Source organism: Myzus persicae, unplaced genomic scaffold (assembly GCF_001856785.1).
Source record: "Myzus persicae strain clone G006 unplaced genomic scaffold, MPER_G0061.0, whole genome shotgun sequence".
In the NCBI taxonomy this organism is placed as follows: domain Eukaryota; kingdom Metazoa; phylum Arthropoda; class Insecta; order Hemiptera; family Aphididae; genus Myzus; species Myzus persicae.
In genome coordinates, this window is record NW_019103422.1 from 212,234 (window position 1) to 229,857 (window position 17,624).

Here is a 17,624-nt window from a genome sequence, read left to right on the forward strand (position 1 = left end):
CATTCAAACACAGCCTAGACACAAACATAATACCTGTGACTCCATATGTTTAACACAGCATCATTAATTACATATTATATTATTATCATAAGTACCTACATACTGACGTAAGCCAACCACTTGGCTACGCCACTGAGTTAAATGAATACAATATGACCTTCAAGTTAGAAGTTATATTATAATTAAAATTAACTAGTTAAAATAAAAAAAAATTTAACTTACTACCTATCCTAAAATAATCATCAAATACGTTTATTTATAATACATATTGAAAATATTCAAAGTGTTTTACAATTAAGACTCTTAAGAAAAAAAGTGAGATCAACGCGTCTTGTTTTTGTAACCTTCTGCTGCAGGTAACACAGTTTGCGGTGGATTTGCTTGTGAACTGCAGGACGTCGGACGAAGTAAAGATAATGTTACGAAATCGGGACGGATGCAAGTTCAGAGGACAGTTCCCGTACCCGAGGCTGATCACGGCCATGGACCATAAGCAAAAGAAGTTCGTGGCGCACACCAACATCCAACAAGTGCTGGAGACAGCGTGGCTGGGCGATTGGATCGAATGGAAGTCGTACTCGGCGCCATGGAAATTGGCGTACCTGCTAATGAGGTTCTTCATGCTGCCGGCTATGGTGGTGCTGGGCATGTTGGCGCCCAATTCCAAGTGGAACCAGGTCAATCGGTTGCCGATCAACCGGATGTTCAACAGTTTGGTGGTGTACTTGGTGTTTCTGGTGTTGCTATTCATGCACTCGAACGCCGACAAATTTATGGCACGGAGGGGAGTGCAAGAGTTGAGCACGTGGTCTCTGATCGTTGTGTTTGTGCTCGGCCACGGGGTTGAGAAGATTAAGCTGCGGATGCTTCAGGGCCCGGAGCGATTCTTTAAGAACCTGTGGAACGTATTCGACACGGTAAAGCTAACGCTGTTCACGCTGGCGTTCCTGTGCTGGGCGGCCGAGAGCGCTCTAGCTGTGGCCGGCTACATGTCCGATGACCTGGACCGAAAGTACTGGCACTGGGCTGAACCGCAGCTGGTGGCTGAAGCTCTGTTCGCCATAGCCACCGTCATGGCGTACATGCGACTGCTGTTCCTGTGCCAGCTCAACTACGACATCGGGCCGATGCAGGTGTCCCTGGGCAAGGTGCTGTACGACTTTGCAAAGTTCGCTACGTTCCTGGTCATAATTATGGCGGCGTTCACATGCGGCCTGGGCACTTACTACGCCTATTACGCGGACATGGTGCACAAAGATCAGGAGACAGGCGAGACGGTCCGACAGGAGGACTCGTTCGTCACCGTTGCCGACACGTTCAAAACGCTGTTCTGGGGCATATTCTGCATGACATCGCTAGACGCGCCCAACGTGGTAGTCGGCAACACTGTGACCGACACCGGTGGCGTGGATACGGCCACCCAGCCGCATCACTTCACCCAGCTGGTGGGCTACGGACTATTCGCCGTGTTCGAGGTGCTCATGGTCATCGTCATGATGAACATGCTGGTCGCCGCCATGTCAGACACGTTCCAGAGGGTGGCTGACAACGCCGAGTATGAGTGGCTGTTTGGCCGGACCCAGGTGTATGTTAGCTATATGTTGCTGGATGACATGCCGCCGCCATTTAATCTGTTACCCACCGCCGGCTGGCTGCAGCTCGTCGCCAGGCGGTTCGTCTTCAAGTCGCGGTGGGCCGATGGCTACAGCCACACGCCGGGCGACAACGGTAAGAGTGGCCACGGCGCAGACGACAGCCGGACGAAGCAGGATGCCGCCGAGTTCCAGGAGCTAATGACCGTAATCATCAAGCGGTATTTCACGCACAGATCACAAGTCGACTGACTTGCTGCTGCAGCTGCCTCTGTCGATGTTTTTGATTTGAAACATCTTTTCTTTTTCTTTTTTCGTCATATATTTTGTGTTTGCCATACAATATACTACCTATTACACCTGTATTACCATTTACCATTTACCATCAAATCATGTTTCTCTTCAAAATCGAAATAATTACGAAATTATGAAATTTAAGTAGTACTTAGATCGACGTATAATTCAAATCTTAGATATGTCGATATCGATATGACAATATTATATCAATTTCGATTTTGTATAAATCTCCAACAAACATTTCACAGGGGTGATTTTTACTACGATATTATTATATAAAATGCTTACTTTGATTGAAAATGTATCGCATAGAAGATAATTTAGCACAAAAACACCAATTACGAAAATATTCTGATGCTTATTGCTACTTATAAACATTTGACATTCTTTGTTTTTTTTTTCTTTGAATGTGAATAAACGTTTTTCGTTCATATATCATTCGAAAATGAGGTCACTCATATGTTGTTCATATATCATTTTAAAAATATCGAAAATACACGGTTAAAATATATAATTGATCTTTCAAAATTTCAAATAAAATCATTTTTTCATGTTCTATAATCATCAATGGTGAGTAGGGCCAAATGTGTGGCCAAACAACGGCTTGGGTCTTATCGTAAGAAATAGACATTTTTACGAACATATAATAATAGAATAAGTTATACGAAGACAAAATTATCCCATATAACATTTAATCTGACATTATTATATTGTTATGAACTCTTATTAAGAGGATGCGACCCAAGTGTTAGTTGTCTCCGTCTTACCAACTTACGACAGACAATTTTCCTTCATTAGTTTGAATAGTGCGCCGTTAGTTTTGATATTAGAGTGAACTATCAAACTCTTAGGTAAGAACATTATACATGTTTGAGCGTCGGCGGATTACGAGTAAATAAAATAACACAAATCAAAAATGCTCATATCTCGCTAAAAAATTAAAATATCCCAAAATCCGCTGACCCTTAAGCATAGATAATGTTCTCACCTAAAACTTTGATAATAGGGCAATTCACTCCAATAGCTACAAACTGCTAACTAACAGCACACTATTGAAACTAGAGAACGAAAATGTTCTATGTCGTACGTGTATAAGACGCAGACAACAAACGCATAGGTTGCGTCCTCCTAACTTATTGCAGTTGATATCTTATCTTATTTACGATACCTAGATGAAAACTTCTTTTTTCCTACTCTTGGCTCTTACATATTTTTTACTATACTCTACAGCTCGTAATTTACAGCTGGCCTGGTAAAGCACAATTGAGCATATACTTTTTTAGCAACACAACTGATCATATAATATTTTATACTTAAAGGTATTAACACTTAGTATTGGGGAAAAATATAAGATAATTAAAATTGATATTAAGTAACAATTCCAAATTAATTATAGAATTAATTCATTTATTAAACTGATGTAGGTACTCAATACAATGTAGTGTTCAACCCCCTATAGTAGCGTCAAATATAGCGAGTTAAACAAATGTTTAGTTTATTTTTTTTAATATGAATATAAATAATATAATTTTATCAGAAATTTTACATTCATAGAATATTTTGAATTATTTAAATAATTTAAATAAATTAGAATTTTGACGGCCGTATGTTAGTGAATTAAGTAAGCGTTACTGCACGTTTATTATGACGTAATGGTGCCTGTAGGTATGTTTACGCTGTTTTCGATTCTTCGACAACATAAAAAATTAATATAAATATAAATATAAAATACAGATACAATTTATAGTGTGTAGTGTAGCCATGCAGGCTAGAGTTTGCGCTTAGGGACGTTTAGAACTTCCCAACATATTTTTGTACCTACAACTTACAAGTGATTAAAAAAAATATTTTAAACAAATAATAACAAACCAATATGGATTAAACTAAAAAGTTTATATTTACATACTATAATGGAGTATTATTAATACTACCTATATACTATTGTCAGCCGTATTTAATTGGGTATAATATAAATTAGGTACATTTTTATAACAAATTATTAAAGCCTCTTGGATTGAATATGGTTCGCTGTTACTGGGACTAAATCATAATTACCTAGGTAGGTACCATAAATAGGTAAACTTAATATTGAGGATCAAATTATGTAACTAAAAATTTATAAATTTACGTTGTTTCAAAAAAAAAAAAAAAAAATTAAAGGCATAGTAAGCTATAATAATATATAATAATAATACATTTAATGCAACAATACAAAACAAAACAAAAGTATACATAAATTAACAGTTGAATACATAATATTCCAGAACCGCCTATAAGCATAGCTTGTGCAGTTATACCGGGAGAGCGAGTTCTTATCACTTTAAGAATACAAAAACCTAAAAAACAATTTTATGTTCATAATTATAATATTCAATGCGTACTACATAATGCATTTTCTATAAATTAATTATCTTAGATAAGTCTGAATATTTACAATATATTTCGAATAATTTTAAATTATTAAAATGATTAATATTAAATATTTTTATTTTAAAAACTATATGACAATTGAGAAGACGTATTATAAACATTCTGCTTCCATCTAGTATTCTATTCTGTTTCTTTTCTAGTTTTATATTCCATTATATTCTAGTATTATATTCATGCTCAGCTACATGAATTGAATGTTTATGTTTATATAAATCTACTAGCACAGCAAGGTTATAAATAATCTTAAAATTATTTACATTAAGTTTTTCATAAATTAAGAAGAGCAAGTTTCCTTAGGAAGGCTTAATACATATTTGATTTATAGTAATATTAAGCATAGAAACAAAACAATTAAATGTTCCTTCCAAAATAGATGTAACGTTTTATGTAACACTAAAGCTAAATAAATACCTAACTCTTGTATAATTTATATGTAATATAAATCCCTCTTCATTAAATAGGTACATAGAATAATAAATATTGTCAAAATTTGAACTTTAAATGCCTATAAAATAAATCTTGCTTCTGTATTTTTATATTTTTCAACTTAAATTGTAACAATTTATCAAGAATCTTGTATTCAATTTGCAAGGTTTTTGACCCAACCAATTAAATTTTATTGTCATTTATAGAAAAAAAAAAATGAAAATTGAAAATGTCTGTCAACAGCTTAGAACAAGTCAATATATTTAGAAAATGTATATGAATTTATGAAATAAACATTTGGTGTAAATTGCATGTGTCTACAGTAATTCGTTTTTGAATTACAACAAAATAAGCAAATGGCTACAAGAGAAATCGAGTGAATGACCAATGCTGTAAAAATTTCAACTTCAAACCCTCATAAAAATTTAATTTGACTTTCCGGTAGACATTTTATTTTGATAAAGGTAGACAAACTTGTAAGGAATCTTGAATTACATTTTTAAATCTTAGATATAAAAAGGAAAATTTTTATGAATTTCTAACTAAATAAAGTTTGCTAATTTTTGTGATTTTTAAGAATTTTGTCAAAATTCTAAGTTTAAATGGCCATAAAAAGTTATTGTGAATTTAGGCTCAACTTTTTTTTAAATTTTCATAACAAAACTTATAAGGAACCTTGTATTACATTTACAAGTTTTTTGATCGACTTAAGTTAAAAATAAAAATATTAATCGAAAATTTCATATGCCTATAAAGTATAAATGGTTCGCAAAATCCAAATATTTTGAAAATTGTATGGTGTATAGAAAATGTCAACCCAAATATTCAGTGAAAATTGCATGTATGTACGGTCATTTTTGTTACAGTTACACTAAAAACCAAAATCGATTTTTTCGAAAACTGGTTTTGCGTAAAAATTCCTGTTTTTCCTTAATTTTTTGTTTGTTTTTCTTGTTGCTTTTGAAAACTATTGCGAATTTTAAATTTCGACCCCCAAATGCACCAAATAGATTCACTGTCCTATCAGAAAAGTTGTTTTTGAAGAAAATCGAATCACTTTTACTGCCAGAAACCGTGATGACAGACACACACAAAAAAAAAAAAAAAATAAAAACACACATCATTGTAAAATCAATACATTCATCATTCCTCTCAGAATCTATAATTACACTGTGTATATAACTTATTTCAAAAATTACTTCTAAACATTCAAAAAGAATATAAAATTTGTCTATATTATAATATGATGTTTTTCTTCCTAATTTAAATATGTCATAGTGGAATCTACTGTAACCTAACATTTGAAAAACCCTGTAAAGGAAGGTAAAATAGATATAATATAATATGTACCAATTATATATTATATCAATGTATCATATAGGTACCTATAGTTATACATTGTAAATAATTTCTTATGTCTATACCATATTCATATTGAATGGGATTTGAGCGTGCACTGGAATCAATACATTATCCTCGCCGATTAATCTGATGGCATTGCAAAGACTAATAGAAGCTGTGTTAGTGAAAAAATTGTTAAATAGTGTATTCGACTACATAGTAAACCTCATAGAACCACAACAATTTGAAGGAACTTTTACTTATGGACCTAACCAAAGGTGGTATGCAAAAATATTGTAAATAAATTAGAGCACAGTCATTGTTAACCTCTCGATGGACACATTTTTTTAATAACAACTGATTTGTCTTTGAATTCATTTGTTTTATTATTATTATTTATTTAAATTGTTCATACCTAGCCATCTGGCCAACTGTATTAAAATAAAATATTTAGTAGCTAATATAATATAATATGTATATTGTATATTAATAACCAGAGTTGTAACTTATACCTACTACTACATACTAATTATTGGTTAATAAATATTATATATTGGTAATTAATAAATAATAAGGTACAACAAAAAATAAGTTTCCATTTAGTATTACAATGGTTAATTCTTTTCAACTACTATTTTATAAATAATTTAAATTTAGCTATCCAAACTCTCAAACAAAGCTTAATAACATAACTGATACTTAAACCACGGAAAAGTTTTAAAAAAAATTCCCATATTTGTAATTAAATACAATTTATTTAACTATTAATTGACAAAAAGAAATAGCATTTAGTACTTATGTACATAGTCATGACAAAGTACATAATATGTATTGTCAAAGTATGTATATTATATTAATTGTATCATATAATCAGAAATCCATTGAAATTTCAGGGGGGGGGGGGGGGGATTTTTAAAATCAGGTTTAGAATCTGTAAAAACTCACAACTGCCTATTTTGGGGGGAGGAGCTAACATTTTTAACACCAATATTTTATCATTTATATAATATACAAGTATTCAACTCAACTTTTGTTCCACTAACCATCTGGGGCAAATTGTGAATTATTTTTAATTTTTCTTATTCTCTATTCACATACTGAACATCAAATGCATATAGGTTTAAGTACTAGGTATTAAGTATTAAGTACGATAATCATTAATCAGTAATCACATATATTACCACAATATAATATCAGATAGGTAGCAAAAATACAGTTTAATATTATTTACAAATTATTAAAAATAATGTTACTGTTACAATGTACCCAAGAACTTATTTTTTTATTTTTGGTTTTTTATCAAAAAGCTCAGAGTGATTAAATACATTTAACAATCATAAGAACAAAAATAAAAAACAGCTTATTGCAAACAAGGCTGTTAATTATTGAAAAATTCTCAAATGGTGGGCCAATCCACCGCTAAACCTAATAAAACATTATGGGATATTTATTGTTTCGGTAGGTGGTAATATTTGAACTATATTGGTTTTGTTAGTTGTTACTAGTTATTGACATGGTATGGTAAAAAAATAATCATCATTTGATAAATATGCATCAACTTTGCAGTTTTATATTACAAATTCACAGACATAAATGTAAAAAAAAATATAATACCATTTTATTTTATTTATTTCTTTTTATGTTAAAAACATAATACACTCAAAAGGCAATATGGTATAGACAGTTATAATATAGAACAATAATTAAATCAGCCTGCATTTATCTTAAGATAAACAATCTTACAAGATTATGGACAACTTCATATTATACAATATGAAAAGAACTATAAACGAAAAGCTATTTTTTTTTATAAATTATGGGATTAGAGGTATATGGCACAATTTTTACTTTGTAGTGTCAGTGACGTCCTGGGATCTGAACGGCATAGGAGGCAAATTGTTCAAAGAACTTCTCAAGAGTACTCATTAACATTTTTACTAACTTTGAATCCCTTTGAAAAAAAATTGATTAATTACAATATGCATATTTAAGTATAATAAATAATAGTAGGTATATAAAATTATATTAATAGTTATAACTATAATTATTTCTATTATTTAATTACTAGGGAACAGATTTAAATGATATAAAAAATAAGAAAAATGACTTAAAAAATTTGTTTTGATGGTACATAACAGAATTTTTTTTTAATGCATTAAAAAAGTACTCTTAAAATTATTAAGAGCACTTTATTGAGATAAATAAAATTTATTTTGTTATTATAAAAATTCTAATTCTCATTAATCATTTGTATGATTTTAGTATTCATCTTCTCCTATCTTCTTTTTACCCCGAAAATTGTATCGGTAAAAACATAATAAGTAATAAAAAACGAGGCAGAATAAATAACATTTTATTCAATTTTTTTAGATTGAATTTTAACTTAATTTTTATCAAATTTTATCCATTCGAATATAAAATTCACTTAAAAATATAAAAATGTACTACAAATGCATAATAAAAGTTACATTTTTTAATTCCTTGATGTCCCTGTTCCTTTAATTCCTTGACTTCAGAAAATCTTTACCCTTATCATAACTATTTGTAAATGTTATAAATAATTTTATATCATCTATTATTAAAATGCTAAAAAAAAATAACAAGCTATATTTATGAAATTATAATATTTTGAGTTATTTCACATAAAACCTTAATTTTTAGTCGGTAAATATTAATGTAAATAGGAAACAAAAAAAAGAAACACACATTTAATACTTAAATTATTTTATAAGCTATTTAAAAATAGAAACATACATTATAAAAATACAAATGCAAATACTGTGATGTTAACGTACTTTGAACCCATATTTTTTCCGTTCGTAAAATAGATCTGTTTTTGCAGTTCCCAAATTTACAATTTTCGGACACCCATCTCTCTGGAATAAACAAAATGTTTCAACTTGAATTATTCATAAAAATATTTAGACAATTTGAAACATAACTTACATCTTTTTCTTGAATTGTACATTCCTTACAATAATAAGCATCCGAAATTCCAGGTCCACCGCATGTAACACACCGACCCTGATATGAGCCATAATTGCACTCTTCGCAAATGCGTACCAGTGTACATGGTCTGACGTATGAGTCACAAATAACACATTTACCATCGCATTTATCACATAACCGTCCTATAGCTGTAACAATAAGATAATGTGTGTTAAACACTTAAATAAACTAAAATGTATAAAATAAATAAATATGGTATTACTTTAGTTAGGATTCGGAGTGGCAAAATGTTTAGTCCATATAGGGAGTGGTAAATTTATATAAACATATTATTATTGTAAAATAATTGCATAAAAATTAAAAATGATATTACATTTTTATAATTATTATAACTTTCTGCTAAAAGAAATCATCAAAGCTTAAAAATGTATATTATTTTCATCAATTTGTCTAGAAAAAAATATTAATAATTACAAAAAGTAATTAAGGTCAATTATGAACTAAAAAAAGTGTTCTGAGTTGGAATTATTAACAATTGAATCAAAAATAATAAGTAGGTAAGTTAAGCAGCCTTTGAAGAAATTATCATTTTATTTTAATTTCCAATCTAGGAGAAAGTTATTAATGCATCTAGGTTGTCTATTATTATTAATACAATATTAACATCAAAAAATTATTGTAAGAATATATAATTTAACATTAAATGTCATGCAACTATAAACATAGGATTCTTTCAATACAATATGTACAATAAAAATTTTAGTTTAAGAAAAAATATTAAACACATAAAAATTGTTTTGTTAGTTTTTGTTTTTTACTATTTTATTATGAAAACTAAAATTTGTTTATTCAATATTACCTAACAATGGTTTTCTTAGAGATTAAAGGGATAACTAATAGAAGAAAATATGAAATATTAATATTTGTCGTCAAGTTATATGATATTTTGTTACATTTTTATGGTCATCAATTATAATAAATTCGACAAAAACATGTATAATATAATTCACCAATATTATAATAGAAATTGTAGTATGAAAAGTTGGTTCAATTTTCTGTGAACTGACATTGTCTATAACAAAATAGTCATACAGTACATTTTGAAAAAATAACTTTTTTTTTGAGGAAGAGCAAAATATTATAACACGTATATTACACACTAAACTTACCAACGCCGGGTTGCTTACGACAAAATATCAAGTCTGGATGATGTCTAGCCATCTTATAGGGTTACTGTTTAGTGTTTAATGTCAAACAAGATAAGTAACCAATAAATATTAAATAAAATGATTCAATTTTAAGCGGGTAGATGCTGGGTTCAATGTCCAGTGTGGCAGTGTATTGATTAATTACTTATCACAAGCAAATTCAACATCTCCAACAAACATGCAAAAAATCAATACAATAATATTCCCAAACGTCAGTGTCGCCAAATTAAAACCATAGAATATTCACTAAAACTGTACAATATTATAAACTAAAAATTGTTATTATAACGTGTCCCATCAAGAGTTATTTTATTTTATTTATTACCTTCTTAAATAATTATTAATAAATAAACGTAGCCTGGATTTTATTGAAAGTAACTCTTTGGTAATCAAAAAAAAAATCAATGAAGTTAAAGTTTAACTGTAGTGATAATATTATTATTTATTTATCATTGAATTCAAAGTTAATACATACATTACAGTGACTTAGGTAGGTACTCGCAATGACAATGCATAATCTACACTTATTACATAGCAAAGAAGTTACTACTTTTTTGAATTACTTCTAACAAAATATGAAAAATCGTTTGAGAATAAATCGTATTTTACTTTAAATATTATTTATTTAATTTCGTTAAAATGTAGATGCCAAACCCTCTTAAAATTTAGGAGTTTTTCGGCAACTTTTTTCTTGTTATTTAAATACCTACATTTAAACTAGTTAATTTGAAAATTATATCAAGTATGAAGTAGATAGGTTCATAATAGTATAAATGTATTATCGTAGGTAGAAATTGTTATTGTTACCAATAAAACCTAATACGGTAATACATATTGTTACGTAGTACAAAAAAAAATACGAAGCAAGAAATAAGAGTCTAAATGTATCTACTGGGATAATTTGGGAGGAATATAAGAAATGCGTATACAACGGAGTGTGAAGGGAGGTCAATGACTCGTCTAAATGTGTGAAGGGATACCGCGAACAATAGTTTCTACCCTTTTGGAAGAGAAATGGTCCGATTTCCCTTGCTACTACAATATACTTGTTAAACGGTAGGAATTTTAAATTAGTACAATTATATTATGTAGACCTACTTAATATCTAGCCCGAAATTAAAAAAATAATTGTAGAGGGGTCCATACCCCTAGATTGCTGGATCCCTCCCAGTTTACCTTATGTAATACTATGGAAGGACTGTGTGTATTATGTGTTTACGTTCACTCAAGTTCATTTAATATGATTTTTATTTTTATTATTATTTTAAAGAGTGTGTATGAGATAATATTCTAATAATATTATGTGTGAACTGTACAGCTGTGTGTAAACGTTAAGTGATTATAGGTTACATTCACAATGATTCACTTATTACCTTACTCCCATAAAGTTGTGCACAATATGAATTTACTATTTCGTATTTATGTATTTGGTATGTACCTATGCAGCTGACGCGATGAGATGTCGCTGTGGGGTTGAGTACTACATTTTCTCACACTATCTCCACGGTGCACGTAACGTTTTAGGTCGATTTGACGTGTAAAGTTACAGTTAAATATTCTATAGTTACCAAAGTTTATTGCTTAGAAAGTTGGTGGAACAGTATAGAGATACATTGGCAGAATTTTCAAACACTTATATGAAACATGGGTAGTCGAATACCGTTTATGCATTTACGATATTTTCTAAATGATTAGTTGGTTAATTGATCATGATAATTAGGTAGAATTATTATTTTTTCATCATTATTAGTATTATGTAAGGTTATCTTATTTTATTTTATGTACTTTTTTCTAATTTATGTATTCTAATGCTATAATTATAGTAAATTATACTCTGTTATTAGGCAATATAGCTTATCTGCATATATTTACCGTAATACTAACGTAAGCTCCACAAGAGTGTTTTAATATTACATAGGAATACAAGAGTGTGTTTTGTACTTTAGAACCTAAGCAACAACGGCGAGAGCTCCTTAAAGTTCGATTTAAATCCCAAAGTTGCATAAAACTCATACACTACCTACTCACGATATTGGATATTGGTGAGTACAAAGTTATACAATTTATGGTTTATCTATCATCATTATAAAATAATATTGTAACTTATTTAATTGACTAAAATCATATAATTGATACATACTACTTAATTTGTTTGGTTTAAATCATCTTATTCAATACAAAATGCATAATGTTGGTATAATCGTATTAAAGAACAAATAGATAAGCAATTAATTACATTGTACATATGACTACTGTGTTGTGTATGTACAAGAAATGTGGGATTACTATATTACCTTATTACCCGAATTCATTTTTTTTTGTAGACATAAGTCTCATTATTTTGCCAATCAGATTAACAAATCGATTTATCTGATAAAAATTCTGAAAACACATTTGAATTCGTTATGAAAATTATTTGAAAATGACTTTCTTACGTTTTATATTTTTTAATAAATTTTGGAACAAATTAATTTAGTTACCATACGTTTTTAGATTCTTATTTTTTGAACATAATTATTTCAATGATTAGGGTACGATGGTGCAAAACAAATTTTCGAATAATTTAATTCTGTGCATAAATAGTTATGTCAAAGCAGTGGCGGACTGAGTGTCGGCAACTTGAGAAATGTCCTGATGGGCCACTGTTTGCATTTGAATATACTGTTGCGACTTACGAACACCTGAATATTTTATATTTGAATTAAATTGCGTACGACAGTGTGGGGAATCGTGGCAATGTGTCGTCAGAAAACAGAAATTTGCTGACAGAGTCGGTTTTATTGTAATACTCGGTTTAGTTCCAAGGAGTACACAAGGACCGGCCCATCTAGAAGATTCTCGATTTCCCGATTGGCCCTGGTGATAGGTGACTAAATTTGGGCCGCTTGAACTATGATCCCGCCCCCTCCCCCCCAGTCCACCACTGTGCCTGGTGTTGGTAAGTTGGGGCCCAATCCCTAAACAACGCGTATGAGTTGCGGCCCGGGCTAATGAGAGGTACGTACGAATTGCGGCCTGGGTCTGTGAAAGGTGTATACGAATTGCGGTCATGCAATAATGTATATATTACATATACAATATACATATACCATATAATAGGTATATAGTATATAAACACCACAATATAAATTTAATAAATAAATTAGGTATTAATATTAAGTATTTTCTAATATTGTCGTACCTGCATTAATATTTTTTTGTGTTTCTATATAATATAATATGTCATATGATAATAGTGTTAAAAAAATTTTAAAAAAGCATTCGTGCATAATTATATTATTATACCTAACCTAGTCCAACAATATAGTTTTGGTAAAATCTTAAAACTCAATTATTTAACTAAATCAAAATTTCTCTATTTCGTTTAGCTTGTGCTTTGTCATCTGTTCTCTAATGAAAGCTTCTTTTTCACACATTTTCTTTTTCTTAATCCTATATAGGTACATAGGTAATGATAATTCCCCGGGCCGTAACTAACCTACACCTAAAATATTACCGGGCCGCTATTCACCGGTTTCCGATATCGTTAATGGCATATGCCAGGCCGCAACTCACCTATAGCCACTGTGTCAAACAATACCCCGTGTACCACCAAGATTTTAGTGTCAAAATATATATCTAATATGTACATACCTATTTTGATGACATAACTCCTGTAGCACAAAATAAAATTAAAATGATACATACAATTAAAATGAAAAATGAAAATTATTATTTTCACAAATTAATACATTCAATAATGGTACACAAATGATTTGTTTATTATTTTTTTACATAAATAACTCATTTAACACAGAATATTGACTAACTTCTTATTCACGATCAACTGTGCATTATTAGTACTGTATTTTATTAGAAAATATTAAGTTTTTAAAATTTTATTATTTTAAGAATGATAAAATTTTTATAAATGACAAGAATATAATTTATAATGATTCTTATTAGTTATTACTTATTACATTACTAAGCCGTAATTATTGATCGCACATATATATTGATAATTTTTTATTCTTTTAAAAAGCGTTATTTTTGGTCTTAAGTCATATGCAGAAAGGGGACCAATTAATTGTCTAATTGACACAAGCAAGCGGTGCCTCGATTGATCCAATGATCTCTCGGTCGATCGATCAAAAACTCCATAAACATCAAGAAATTAGTCGAATGCCCTGTGGTGGAAAGAACACCTCGACGAGCACTTGTTTTGTAGATAGGAGCGTCGTAGTACGATTTCTTCTTAAACTGCGACTAAACAAAATATATAATAAAAATTTTAGCATGGTAGCATTTTTTTATATTGTTATTTTAACTGTTGGATACATTTATATGTATTTAGGGAAATTTAGAATTGGTTTTTTAGTCAAAATGAAGTGTGTGAAGTACGAATTGATTCTAGATAAAAATAACTTATCCTTAGGACTAGAACTTTTTGCAATATAAATTGGTAAATTATGATTTCGGTTCTTTAAAAACATAGAAATAAAAATGCAAAAAATACGACACTTCGTGGTACAACTGCATACAAATTACAAACACTCCATATTTTACAACTTCTTGGAATTGTTTGTATACTATTTAAAATAGTGTCCTGTGGTGATACATACTTCTGTTTTTAAAATGATATCCCCCCATTTTCTACTGTAAATAGACTATTGTTATTATTAGTATACTTAAATACTCTGTAATAGTCAGAGTAAAAGCTAATTAAAATAATTAAAATAATTACCTAAAAATTTGAATAACTGAAAAATAAGTAATTATTACTTATTCAACAAAATTATCAGCTTAATATTTTGCGGTGAAAAAGGAGGTTTTTATTTGAAAAACTGAAGTTTGTATCATCTGCACAGGTCACTCTTTCAGTACTACAAAAAATTTAATAATTTGAAAAAATTTGAAAAAATTATCTTTGAGTAAATATATTTGAAAAATTCAATAGTCAGAATTTGAATAAATTTATTATTAAATGAAAAAAAATTTGGGAGAGTATGCTAGTATGCTTAGTGTATCATCCTGTATAACTAATTATTTATACTTAGTTAATTACAGTTATAGTCATATAGATTGGCTAGCAACTTAAAAGTGTTAACCATTCCTAGATATTCTAGACACTAAGTTTTTAAAATGTGGAGAAAAATATATTCGATTGGGTATACAATAATGTCTTAACTATACTTGAAAAAGTTAAATTTAACATAGTTATAATATATTATATAATATAATAGGTATATTTAGTATTATTAAAATTAAAGCACATCAGAACCAATTCGTATATAGTGTATACATAATACATAAAGCATTTCCGGGAACCAAATCGGTAATTTATTGGAAACCAACTCGTAGGCGTCCCATGCCTATATAAATTTTATATGTATATATTATAAGTATATTCAGTACTTTAATTCCCGGTTTGAAACAAATTATTGGAAGAGTATCGAAAATAATTTTTGGAAAGGACTCATTTAATACTCGTAACTCTCGATCCCATCTTGCTCCTTCTAAAAATAAACCCTGTAAATATAATTAGGTACAAATTAAATATCATAACTGTTGATGTTGGAATACAATTTTAGAAAATTTTAAAAGTACAAGGTTAATTAAACTGTTATTATTTATTCTAAATATTATAAAGTACTAGCTGATCCCGTGCACTTCCTTGCCCGTTAAGGTTACTCTTATGTTAGTAGTGACACTCGCTGGTGATAGTGCCCACTCTATACAAAAAATATATTTCTCTTTTATTTATTTATTTTTATTTTGATTGTGGACATGCCTCGCTGATGAGGGGCTATACATAAGTGCAATTCAGCCACCTAATAGTGGTGGTAGAATTACCAGTACAATTGGTATAGCCGATGTGCAATAATTCAATTGTATGCATCCTATATATATATGTCACAGTTAAAGTGTTGAATCAGTTAGCTTATGAAATAACTAGGTAATTTATAAAATAACTAAAGCTTGTAGGTAATGTATATAATTTATACTTTAACTAGTTATTTTATACATTCCCTGACATCACTTCGTTAATGTGTCAAATTGTAAATAACAAAATATCACGATAAATAAATATAGTTCTAATATTTTCAACAATTTAATATAACACATTAAATCAGATAAGATTAACGTCCTTTTAATTTTTAATTTATTTAATACCTACTTACACATTATAATTATAGGAGTGTTATTACAACTATACTCTCGATCCCAGTTCACAGTATGTTCAGAAAATTTGTTAGTTGTAGAAGCTGTTCCAAATAAAAGTATTACATTAAGATCTGGGGCAACTGCGCAGTCACTGGGAACTGGTCAGGGTTTTTTTTAAGTGCACTTGTACCAAAAAATGTGGCACAAAGCGATGTGTTTGTAGGAAAAAAGGTATTGTGCAATTTTAAATGCCATAATAGCCTTACATGAACAAATAAATAAATAATATAACTATAATTAATTCAGTAAAATAAAATATTTTAATATATATTTCAAATTTTAATGTATTTTATACTTTAACGGATATCAAACTGAAATTTTATAGAATAATTAGATATTCTATGAAATAACTAGTTAAAGTACAATTTTCATATATTATTTCATACTTTAACTAACATTCGTAGGTAATTCATGAACTACCTAGTTATTTCATAAAATAATGGAATTATACACTTTAACTGTAACATATATACCTGGTTTGCCCAATTTATAACCACTGCCAACCGTCCAAAAATTATTGATAAAAATATAATCTTAAGACCATGAATCATATATATATATATAATATATATATATATATTATTTATATTAATATAAGCTGTATTGTAAATAAAACTATACTAAATTATTTTATTAATAATAATATATCCATATGTTAGTAATAATAATATAGCAATAATTTAGTTGTTTCTTTGAAATAATATTATAAATGTATTCCAAATAAAACAATACTATATTATTATATTGATAATAATATTTTCGTAATTAATTTATAATATATAATATAGTATGATTTTTTTTTCGATACTATACAATATCGTAATACATATAATGTTAATAAAATAAAACAATATTATTTTAATTATATTATTTCAGATATGAATCAATAATATTTTAGTATTATTATTATTACGCTTTTGCTATTTGGGATATTCAATACACGACATATTTCTCCATGTTGATCCATTTTTTTTGGTGTTGGCCGGGGGCCCCATTTTAAAGATTAATTATGTCGTATGGACAATTTTATAAGGCTTTGATGAATTGTTAAACATTTTTGGCTCCATTTATATATATATACAGATTAAATTCAGCAAATGAAATCAATTTCTTAATCGTTGACGCCTTGAATTAGATACTCGGAACGCTATAGGTTGGTATAGGTACATACCTACAG

The 17,624-nt window shown here is 29.1% G+C and overlaps 3 protein-coding genes across 4 annotated transcripts in view; 1 reads left to right on the forward strand and 2 right to left on the reverse strand.

Moving 5' to 3' along the window:
- The first annotated feature begins 416 nt into the window (after window positions 1-416).
- LOC111034482 (short transient receptor potential channel 4-like) lies at window positions 417-1,844 on the forward strand. The gene has a single exon (XM_022315748.1). It carries the CDS (start codon window positions 417-419, stop codon window positions 1,842-1,844), a length of 1,428 nt encoding a protein of 475 aa, XP_022171440.1.
- Window positions 1,845-7,670: 5,826 nt separating this feature from the next.
- On the reverse strand, window positions 7,671-10,478 carry LOC111034486 (PHD finger-like domain-containing protein 5A). The gene is made up of 4 exons (XM_022315752.1): window positions 10,205-10,478; window positions 9,033-9,223; window positions 8,882-8,962; window positions 7,671-8,037 (listed from the first exon to the last, which is right to left on the reverse strand). Exons 1-4 carry the CDS (start codon window positions 10,254-10,256, stop codon window positions 7,999-8,001), a joined length of 363 nt encoding a protein of 120 aa, XP_022171444.1. The 5' UTR covers window positions 10,257-10,478; the 3' UTR covers window positions 7,671-7,998.
- A 4,854-nt stretch (window positions 10,479-15,332) lies between these two features.
- The window catches only part of LOC111034496 (dynein heavy chain 3, axonemal-like), a 31,058-nt gene continuing 28,766 nt past the window's right edge, over window positions 15,333-17,624 (reverse strand). The window contains exon 45 of one of the 2 annotated variants that reach the window (XM_022315760.1): window positions 15,333-15,751. In XM_022315760.1, the coding sequence (XP_022171452.1) occupies window positions 15,563-15,751 (189 nt within the window). In that variant the 3' untranslated portion in view covers window positions 15,333-15,562. The remainder of the gene's footprint in view (window positions 15,752-17,624) is intronic. The other variant, XM_022315761.1, reaches the window with a different exon arrangement.

What these genes read in the sequence shown, in the direction of transcription:
- LOC111034482 (XM_022315748.1), top strand. Translation starts at nt 417, where the DNA reads ATGTTACGAAATCGGGACGGATGCAAGTTCAGAGGACAGTTCCCGTAC.
- LOC111034486 (XM_022315752.1), bottom strand. Translation starts at nt 10,256, where the DNA reads ATGGCTAGACATCATCCAGACTTGATATTTTGTCGTAAGCAACCCGGC. An exon ending in GTACAATTCAAGAAAAAGAT is followed by an intron (nt 8,963 to 9,032) that starts GTAAGTTATGTT and finishes TGTTTATTCCAG; the next exon opens with AGAGATGGGTGTCCGAAAAT. An exon ending in GGAAAAAATATGGGTTCAAA is followed by an intron (nt 8,038 to 8,881) that starts GTACGTTAACAT and finishes TTTTTTTCAAAG; the next exon opens with GGATTCAAAGTTAGTAAAAA.